The sequence below is a fragment of the Thalassophryne amazonica genome, chromosome 10 (genome assembly GCF_902500255.1).
Source record: "Thalassophryne amazonica chromosome 10, fThaAma1.1, whole genome shotgun sequence".
Classification (NCBI taxonomy): Eukaryota; Metazoa; Chordata; class Actinopteri; order Batrachoidiformes; family Batrachoididae; genus Thalassophryne; species Thalassophryne amazonica.
This window is the reverse complement of record NC_047112.1, coordinates 18,433,246-18,444,104: the sequence shown is the minus strand read 5'-3', so window position 1 is coordinate 18,444,104 and position 10,859 is coordinate 18,433,246. Positions and strand designations below refer to the sequence as shown.

The 10,859-nt window shown below is 41.0% G+C and overlaps 1 protein-coding gene across 1 annotated transcript in view; it reads left to right on the top strand.

Moving 5' to 3' along the window:
- Positions 1-509: 509 nt before the first annotated feature.
- lrrc7 (leucine rich repeat containing 7) overlaps positions 510-10,859 on the top strand; it is a 224,011-nt gene continuing 213,661 nt past the window's right edge. Inside the window, 1 exon segment of the mRNA XM_034179499.1 lies at positions 510-580. Within this exon segment, the coding sequence (XP_034035390.1) occupies positions 556-580 (25 nt within the window). The 5' untranslated portion in view covers positions 510-555.

Sequence of the window (10,859 nt, the reverse complement as noted above, 5' to 3'; positions counted from 1 at the left end):
GCACTCCTCGCGTGCGCCCTCGCTGAATCTTCATCCATCTCTGTCTGTGGGTCTCTCTCTCTCTCTCTGGGGGACAGATGGGAAGAGGATACGCTGCCTGGCCGTGTTCTCCCTGCAGCGCGCGCGTGTCACGGTGAAACGGTGAAGGAGACGCACCGCCCCTGTGCGCGCTGCGCGGATCCGTTCTCCCGGTCTGGTTTCGCTGTTCTTTTTTTTTTTTTTTTTTTGGACGCCGCTTGTAACGACACCGTGGAGTGGATTTAAACCGATGGCCGGCGCGGCACCGCCTGTAGTGAGTGAACTGTGCGTGAGGCGGGATGGTGCGCTCTTCTCCTCCGTCCTCCTCGCTTCCCCACGCGGGGGTTAAAGATGCGGCTGGAAGCGGCTGAAGGTTTCTGTCCTGGTTCCGCACCGGCTGGGTTCGAGCCGGTGGACTGATTCTGTCCTTTTGGGCCACCAGAGTGTTTTCTTTCTTTCTTTCTTTCTTTCTTTCTTTCTTTCTTTCTTTCTTTCTTTCTTTCTTTCTTTTTTAATCCAGCAGCAGCAGCCTGAGAAATGGATAACTACTCCACTCTCCAACGTAAGGCAACCTGCTGCAGTAACCATCATCGATCTTTATGTCTGGGTGCTTGTATGTGCTGTCAAAATGTGCATTTCCTTTCATACGTGAGTTGCCATGATCAGTTTTTCAGATTGCATCTTTAATTTGCACCTTAATGTTGCCACTGGCAACAAGATTTCATCTGTGTCTCAAAATGGTCCCTTTGCAAACCCTCATCCGGGATCCTGATGGGCAAAGGCAGTGTGTGTGCGTGTGTGTGTGTGTGTGTGTGGGGGGGGGGGGTGATGATGTATGATGCAGTGTCATATATGTATATATATACTCCCTCCTGCCATGATGCCTCCACCACCAGCTTCTCTCTTTCTCACCCTTTGTATGCTGTTATTAGAGTGTCATGCTTGTTGCAGGCTGACATTAAACTCAGATGACACCGGTTTGTGCACAGGTGCTGTGCAGGGTGAAGGGATTTATTTTACGGATCATTGTCCAGGGGTGTGCTGTAATTTGTCGACGGTCTTGCATTTAAGCTTCGGTGGAGACTGACTGTCTTTCTGTGATGCAGCGTATTAAAGTGCCGCTCATACTGTAGGGGCTTCTGGGAATCAAAGAGAATATTTTATTCCAATCCTCCTCAGCCTCATGCTTCAAAACAAGCTTCATCAGGCTTTCTTTTCAAGAGGGTTTATAAGTCACCTTTACAGCTCAGCTCCCTCTGTTTGAATGGTAGCAGGATCATTTTTGAACAGACTACTGGTTAACACTTGATACTTAAACTGTAGGTACGCCCTGGGGAGTAGATGAGCTGATCAGATTTTAGAGTTACTTGACAGATGCATTTCCAAGTTAATGTTGTTTTTTTTTTTCTTTACTTGTGGTGGTTTAGAGGCTTTATAACATCAGATTCTAATTGTGTTCATCATTGTGACACAAATGGAACTACATGAATAGATGTGATCATTAAGATGGGATTTTGCATAAACTAAAAATAATCAGAAGTCTAAGTTGGGGGGACATGATGAAATTCATAGTGTTGAAAGTACAGATGGCAGGATTCCACTTTTTCATGTCCAGTGCTAAAACTGGAACCTTCTATACCTATGATACTAATCAGATAAGTTTTACTCTGTCTTATGTGTTAATAAATACATTTGTCTGGATGTACTTTGATGACCTGGCCATTGAACAACTGAAGCTGTGAAGCCATTATTCCACTTTCCTAAAGGAAAGCCTACATTGACCACAACGTATCTCAGATGTGCAGTAGAAGGCTCAGATCAGATCCTGTCATTTTGGCTAAAATCAGACTGATACAATCCAAACTGCTGGATCAGCAAACTCCTATTTTGAAAGCATTACTGGACTGACAAAAATGAGCTTTGATCATCAATGAATCATTCAATAAATGGTAAATGGACTGTATTTATATAGCGCTTTTCCATCTGCATCAGACGCTCAAAGCGCTTTACAAATGCCTCACATTCACCCCGATGTCAGGGTGCTGCCATACAAGGCGCTCACTACACACCGGGAGCAATAGGGGATTAAAGGCCTTGCCCAAGGGCCCTTAGTGATTTTCCAGTCAGGCAGGGATTTGAACCCATGATCTTCTGGACTAAAGCCCAACACCTTAACCACTAGACCATCACCTCCCCTAAATTCAATCATTTATTGAGGAGCTAAAGCATGGTTTGACTGGTTTAAGCGGGTATTTCCTCTGTCTATTTTATTGGTTATTATTCTATAAGTCAAATATCTTTGGGATTTGGACTGATATCAGGTAAAACAAGACATTTGTAGGATATTTGTAGTTCAGTCTGTGGGAAATTGTAATGCACTTGACATTTTATAGATTAAAATATTAAAAGTGTACAGCCTTGGGTTTTTTTTTTTTTTTTTAAGATTTAAGTCATAAAAATATTTTATTTGGCACTACTATAATTTCATTTATTAGCCTTTAAATAGGGGATTCATAATACGACATTGCCAATATGATCAAAATTTGCATTGTCTGGGGAAAAATAAATAAATAGTTCCTCTAAATTCAAATGAACAGACAGCCTTGAGCTACATTCTGCAGCGACCAATATGGTCTATGATGGATTCCCCCGACTTGCCCAAAGGATGCCAGGAAGCACATAGCGACAGCCAATCAGAGTAGAGAGGCACAGTGATGTCAGCTGGCTGCTTGCACGAACAAAATAATCCAATATGGTGGAAATCCTCCGAAACAGCTTATTTCTGTATAAATCTGTTACTCATACGTTTTGTAAAAGTTAGCTACTTTTGAAACCGGATAACACCTCTGAAGTGATTTACAAGACATCTTACAGGTGTTAGCGTGCACACGCCCCATGTACGCGCATCATGTAAGGTCAAAGGTAACTTCCGGTCATTTCAAAACCCAATGCATGTGCACACGCACTTCCTCCTCTGGACAGCGTTGAAAAAAAAATAAAATATTGGTCATGGAAACCCCCCCACCAGGTAAATATGTTGTCTTCATTACAATGAGCTGTAGTTTTGCAACACATTTCAACAATAAACTGACATTATAATGTTTGGATTCCAGTACAAGCTAAATTTAGTGAAAAATAATCAACAAAATAAAATTATAAATCAAAAAATTCGTTAAGGTGGTTTCCAAGAAGGCCCAGAATTGAGGTCCAGACTATATTATAGCACTCTAGAGTGTAAATGTGCAGTTTCTTTTGCGTGTGTGTGCTCCACCTGTCATTCCATGTGTCCGTGTGGGGCTTTTCCCTCTCATTCATATAATATTGCACATTTTTCATGCATGTATGGTTTGGTGCTTGTTCAACATTTTTCAGTGAACCTGCAGGGATTACTGAGACTGTGCTTTTCAAATGAATGTGGGTGAAAATGTATTTCAGCCTCCCAGTGATTTCACATAATTGAATTCTCTATAGGAATCCGCTGTGCACGTTATTAGCCCTTCTGTGGTTCACTCATGATGTATTTGGCTGTTATTTGTGTTGCGATGGTGGTGCCTGTTTTGTTACAAATTGGAATTAGTTGTTCCTTGTGAGATAAAAGCGCAGAATGGTGATGAAGCGGTGATACCCTCAGTTCTAATATTCACACCTTTATGTTCTATTTCTGCTGCTGGTGTTTGTGTGGAACTTTAATATATCTGTCTCTCTGATCCACGGAACCAAAGGCAGCAGATGTCTTATACAAACTTGGTAGTCTCACCGAGATGGACTGTGATTTCTTAGTTTTCTAATTAAAATGTAATTCAAATGGGAAAGCTTATGTTGTTTAAAATTCCCAAACGCTTGTAATATTTGTTTAAAAGCCAAATTGCAGTTGGCGCAGGAAGGCTGGCTCCACAATGCTCTGACAGGACAACTGCTGCTGATGCTGTCGGTTGCTTAGTGACTGTATCCATGGAACTGGCTCCCATCGTCATGGTGATGGGCCAAGAGAAGAGGAGACCCAGTGAGAGTAGTAGTTAGAGATACCAGTACATCTGCAGTGTGTGCAGTGATGATGATGAATTGTGATATTATCCAGGATGATGAAGCTCACGCTGACGGCGGTGTTTGGGAGATGTTTGTGATGTCAGTCACATCGGTAGTGATGAGTCAAGTATGTCTTGTGCTTTTAGTACAGGGACAATGTAACATTTAACTTTGTCAAATGATATTTTAGTCAAAGATGGTCGAAGCCACTTTACAAAAAAAAGGCGGGTTGTTTTAAGCTCATTTCTGAAGTTGCCAGATCTGTTTGATGCAAAGATGGACAGATAGAAGCGATTAGTCAGTTCCAAACCAGTCAGTCAGTGGTTCATGTTGTTCAGTTAACTGGTTGAGGTAAATTACGTTCACTGTAACTGCAAATTCCTATATAACCATCTGTTATGGCCATCCGGTCTCAAAGACAGTGTTGCCATGGTTGCATCTTGCACATTTTTCCCCTGAAAGTCACGATTATTTTTTGGTCCATATAAAAGTCTGTGTATGATTCCTGTACTTTCATACAGAGAAAAAAATTAAAGCATTGAAAAACAAAAAAATTCTCTGCCGACACAGATGTAATATTTGCTCAGTGACATACTGCAAATGGCATTCAGGTACTAAACAAGCTTAAAACATCAAAGGACTGAGGCCATGTTAATATGCACAGATATTAATGCAAAGCTGAATTCCAGTATCTCTTGTTTGAAATGTGTCTCCTATAATTTTCCTAAAGGGTTTAGTTTATCAGGTCACATTGCACCTGGTCCTGCACTCCAATTTGACTCAGACTGCTTGTCAAAGTTCATGCAGAGTGCTGAAGTTGCAGGTTATTGGCTCATCTGGATGCTTCATCTGCATTTTCCAACATCAGCTGTATTAAATGCTTCATGCATGTTTATTTCCTGCTGATTTGCTTCGTAAATCGTTGATTCCGTCGTGTTCTGGCTGCAAGTTCAGCTGACTTGCATCAGCCAGTCGTGTTCATCCATACATTTGAAACTAATGTGTGTTTTTTGGTTGCAGAAGTTCCTACCAACTTCATCTTTACATAACTTGAGCTCTGGCATCATCATCATCATAGGTCACTAAAATTAACATTGAATCGGTGTGTAACTTTGCAAAAACAATGTCGGACTCTGTTGTTTTCTCTGGGCCCCTCCCCAATCAGACCGGGAGTGACATGTTTAGCCGCATGTTCTCCTTGAATTGCTGGCTGTCTGAGTGGTGTCCAAAAAATGAGGTGGGCTTCATTGATAATTGGCAAAGCTTCTGGGGAAAACCTGGTCTTGTTAGGAGAGACGGCATCCATCCCACTTTAGAGGGAGCAGCTCTCATTTCTAGAAATCTGGCCAATTTTTTGGGATCCTCCAAACTGTGACTGTCTAGCGTTGGGACCAGGAGGCAGAGCTGTGGTCTTATACACCTCTCTGCAGCTTCTCTCCCCCTGCCATCCCCTTATTACCCCATCCCCGTAGAGACGGTGCCTGCTCCCAGACCACCAATAACTAGCAAAAATCTATTTAAGCATAAAAATTCAAAAAGAAAAAATAATATAGCACCTTCAATTGCACCACAGACTAAAACAGTTAAATGTGGTCTATTAAACATTAGGTCTCTTTCTTCTAAGTCCCTGTTGGTAAATGATATAATAATTGATCAACGTATTGATTTATTCTGCCTAACAGAAACTTGGTTACAGCAGGATGAATATGTTAGTTTAAATGAGTCAACACCCCCGAGTCACACTAACTGTCAGAATGCTCGTAGCACGGGCCGGGGCGGAGGATTAGCAGCAATCTTCCATTCCAGCTTATTAATTAATCAAAAACCTAGACAGAGCTTTAATTCATTTGAAAGCTTGTCTCTTAGTCTTGTCCATCCAAATTGGAAGTCCCAAAAACCAGTTTTATTTGTTATTATCTATCGTCCACCTGGTCGTTACTGTGAGTTTCTCTGTGAATTTTCAGACCTTTTGTCTGACTTAGTGCTTAGCTCAGATAAGATAATTATAGTGGGCGATTTTAACATCCACACAGATGCTGAGAATGACAGCCTCAACACTGCATTTAATCTATTATTAGACTCTATCGGCTTTGCTCAAAAAGTAAATGAGTCCACCCACCACTTTAATCATATCTTAGATCTTGTTCTGACTTATGGTATGGAAATAGAAGACTTAACAGTATTCCCTGAAAACTCCCTTTTGTCTGATCATTTTTTAATAACATTTACATTTACCCTGATGGACTACCCTGCAGTGGGGAATAAGTTTCATTACACTAGAAGTCTTTCAGAAAGCGCTGTAACTAGGTTTAAGGATATGATTCCTTCTTTATGTTCTCTAATGTCATATACCAACACAGAGCAGAGTAGCTACCTAAACTCTGTAAGGGAGTTAGAGTATCTTGTCAATAGTTTTACATCCTTATTGAAGACAACTTTGGATGCTGTAGCTCCTCTGAAAAAGAGAGCTTTAAATCAGAAGTGTCTGACTCCGTGGTATAACTCACAAACTCGTAGCTTAAAGCAGATAACCCGTAAGTTGGAGAGGAAATGGCGTCTCACTAATTTAGAAGATCTTCACTTAGCCTGGAAAAAGAGTTTGTTGCTCTATAAGAAAGCCCTTCGTGAAGCTAGGACATCTTTCTACTCATCACTAATTGAAGAAAATAAGAACAACCCCAGGTTTCTTTTCAGCACTGTAGTCAGGCTGACAAAGAGTCAGAGCTCTATTGAGCTGAGTATTCCATTAACTTTAACTAGTAATGACTTCATGACTTTCTTTGCTAACAAAATTTTGACTATTAGAGAAAAAATTACTCATAACCATCCCAAAGATGTATCGTTATCTTTGGCTGCTTTCAGTGATGCCGGTATTTGGTTAGACTCTTTCTCTCCGATTGTTCTGTCTGAGTTATTTTCATTAGTTACTTCATCCAAACCATCAACATGCTTATTAGACCCCATTCCTGCCAGGCTGCTCAAGGAAGTCCTACCATTATTTAATGCTTCAATCTTAAATATGATCAATCTATCTTTGTTAGTTGGTTATGTACCACAGGCCTTTAAGGTGGCAGTAATTAAACCATTACTTAAAAAGCCATCACTTGACCCAGCTATCTTAGCTAATTATAGGCCAATCTCCAACCTTCCTTTTCTCTCAAAGATTCTTGAGAGGGTAGTTGTAAAACAGCTAACTGATCACCTGCAGAGGAATGGTCTATTTGAAGAGTTTCAGTCAGGTTTTAGAATTCATCATAGTACAGAAACAGCATTAGTGAAGGTTACAAATGATCTTCTTATGGCTTCGGACAGTGGACTTATCTCTGTGCTTGTTCTGTTGGACCTCAGTGCTGCTTTTGATACTGTTGACCATAAAATTTTATTACAGAGATTAGAGCATGTCATAGGTATTAAAGGCATTGCGCTGCGGTGGTTTGAATCATATTTGTCTAATAGATTACAGTTTGTTCATGTAAATGGGGAATCTTCTTCACAGACTAAAGTTAATTATGGAGTTCCACAAGGTTCTGTGCTAGGACCAATTTTATTCACTTTATACATGCTTCCCTTGGGCAGTATTATTAGACGGTATTGCTTAAATTTTCATTGTTACGCAGATGATACCCAGCTTTATCTATCCATGAAGCCAGAGGATACACACCAATTAGCTAAACTGCAGGATTGTCTTACAGACATAAAGACATGGATGACCTCTAATTTCCTGCTTTTAAACTCAGATAAAACTGAAGTTATTGTACTTGGCCCCACAAATCTTAGAAGCATGGTGTCTAACCAGATCGTTACTCTGGATGGCATTTCCCTGATCTCTGGTAATACTGTGAGAAATCTTGGAGTTATTTTTGATCAGGATATGTCATTCAAAGTGCATATTAAACAAATATGTAGGACTGCCTTTTTGCATTTACGCAATATCTCTAAAATCAGAAAGGTCTTGTCTCAGAGTGATGCTGAAAAACTAATTCATGCATTTATTTCCTCTAGGCTGGACTATTGTAATTCATTATTATCAGGTTGTCCTAAAAGTTCCCTAAAAAGCCTTCAGTTGGTTCAGAATGCTGCAGCTAGAGTACTGACGGGGACTAGCAGGAGAGAGCATATCTCACCCGTGTTGGCCTCCCTTCATTGGCTTCCTGTTAATGCTAGAATAGAATTTAAAATTCTTCTTCTTACTTATAAGGTTTTGAATAATCAGGTCCCATCTTATCTTAGGGACCTCGTAGTACCATATTACCCCATTAGAGCGCTTCGCTCTCAGACTGCGGGCTTACTTGTAGTTCCTAGGGTTTGTAAGAGTAGAATGGGAGGCAGAGCCTTCAGCTTTCAGGCTCCTCTCCTGTGGAACCAGCTCCCAATTCAGATCAGGGAGACAGATACCCTCTCTACTTTTAAGATTAGGCTTAAAACTTTCCTTTTCGCTAAGGCTTATAGTTAGGGCTGGATCGGGTGACCCTGGACCATCCCTTGGTTATGTTGCTTTAGACGTAGACTGTGGGGGGGTTCCCATGATGCACTGTTTCTTTCTCTTTTTGCTCCGTATGCATCACTCTGCATTTAATCATTAGTTATCGATCTCTTTTTCCTGGTTCTTTCCCTCAGCCCCAACCAGTCTCAGCAGAAGACTGCCCCTCCCTGAGCCTGGTTCTGCTGGAGGTTTCTTCCTGTTAAAAGGGAGTTTTTCCTTCCCACTGTGGCCAAGTGCTTGCTCATAGGGGGTCGTTTTGACCGTTGGGGTTTTTCATGATTGTTGTATGGCCTTGCCTTGCAATGTGGAGCGCCTTGGGGCAACTGTTTGTTGTGATTTGGCGCTATATAAGAAACAAGTTGATTGATTGATTGATTGATCATTTGTTAGCTCGACTGTTTGTCTATGTAGTTCAAGGCATTAGCATTAGCTGTCTCTGAGGAATCCTCCTTTTTTTCATTTATTTTAGATTAGATATACTTTATTGATCTCACAGTGGAGAAATTTTGTTTACACTCCAGTTACCTCAGACAGCAATTAGTCCACAATTATTACTTGTTTACCGTAATAATGGCACACATCAGAATTAAAGACAACACATAAACATTTGACATTGTTTTTGTGCACTAAGTTTGAAGAAGTCCGTTATCCGAATAGAGGCAAGTGGGTGAAGGCCGCGCAGCAACCCTGAGTTGCGCCACTGTCAGCTTGGGGGGAGGAACGAGGACCAGCAGCAGCTAAAACTTCACCGCCTCTGCCGAAGGGGGAAGGAGTGACGTTTAGCAGATGCCGGAAAGGGGGGGTGTTGATGGGGGAAGGGAATGGAGCATGCTTCAGTCCTGTGAAAAGCAGTTTATTGTCTTTGTGAGATGAGATAAGAAACAGCCAAAGTTCCCTAGGCCAAAAAAAATCCCTCTGTAGGAAAAACAGTCGGGCAATTTGACCTTCAGGCTTGATAAGCCTGTAGTGTTATGGTTTGAGCAGTGAAAAACACTTTTTAACAGTTCCACTTGCACAACCAAATCCCAATTATGAATTAAGAATATTCACCGGCCTCTGAAATCTTCAGCTTCAACTGCAAGGCACGCATCTGCTCCAAGATGTCATCCAATTTGCGTCTGAGTTCAAGAGTCATTGCAGTCTGAGAATGCACTGCCTTGCCAACCTCGTTAATCATGACAGACAAGCAAGGGGCCGCGGTTCTTGATGGCACCGTCTTGCCAATTTTCTGGTAGATCAGGGCAGCACATAAGCCAAAAAGTACCAGCCCTACTACCATGAGACCAAAAATGAATAAATCCTCGACATCCTCAATGGAGAAAGGCGCCAAGCATGCCACACGCCAGGAACTCCAGGAGTCGAGAACATAGCCCGCAGGATACGTTACATCTGGGCAGGTAGGATCCCCCCGGTACTGACCTTCTTGTAGAAAAAATGGTGTCAATACCGTTCAGAGACCAGCTGATCAATTCCATGGTTAATCCAATAGTAGTCCAATAGATCCAGAATCCAATATAATTTGAGGAATTCACAGTCTGGTGAAGTAGGGACTTGAAGTTTAAAGGCAGAGAACAGCGATAAGGAGATGCGACCGTCCTCGTTGGAGTCCCAAGCTGAATGCTCATTTAAAAATATACCACAATGCTAAAATACCCTCAGCCATATGAGCATTGTGTTCTTCATAATTTTCAGTTGTTTAATTGATTATTAAGATTCCACTGTCTTACGTACAATTTGTACATGTTCAGTAAATCCCTTCTATCAATCATTCAATTAATCAAAAACAAAATTTACATTTTAAGAGCGGATGTTGTGCAAATGAAGGAATATTTGTAGATCACCCTCTCTGTGCATTAATGAGCCAAATGTATCTCGATAGGAAGTTAGCTTTGAGTTAACATAAGTTACTATGCATGCTAACATCTGCACAATGTCTTGAAAATTACTCCAGAGGTGTTATCAGGTTACAAAAACAGCATTTTCAGTTTTAGAAGTGTTTATTTCTCGCTAGCTTTTACATAATATATGACACAGAGGATATAGTTACACACAAACGAAACTTAATTTTGCAGTTAGCTACCAGCCTGTGATGTCATCATGCTAACATCTGCAAAATGTCTTGTAAATAAGTTCAGAGGTCTTATTGGGTTTCATAAAGAGTTTTTGGTTTTAGAAGTGTTTATTTCTCGCAAGCTTTTACATAATATATAAGAAATATATAAGAAAACAAAGCGATTTTGGACAGACCAACCACTGACATCACGGTGCAGATCTACTCTGATTGGCTGTCACACCCGCCACTCAAAAACAAAATTCAACAGATTGAATCAGA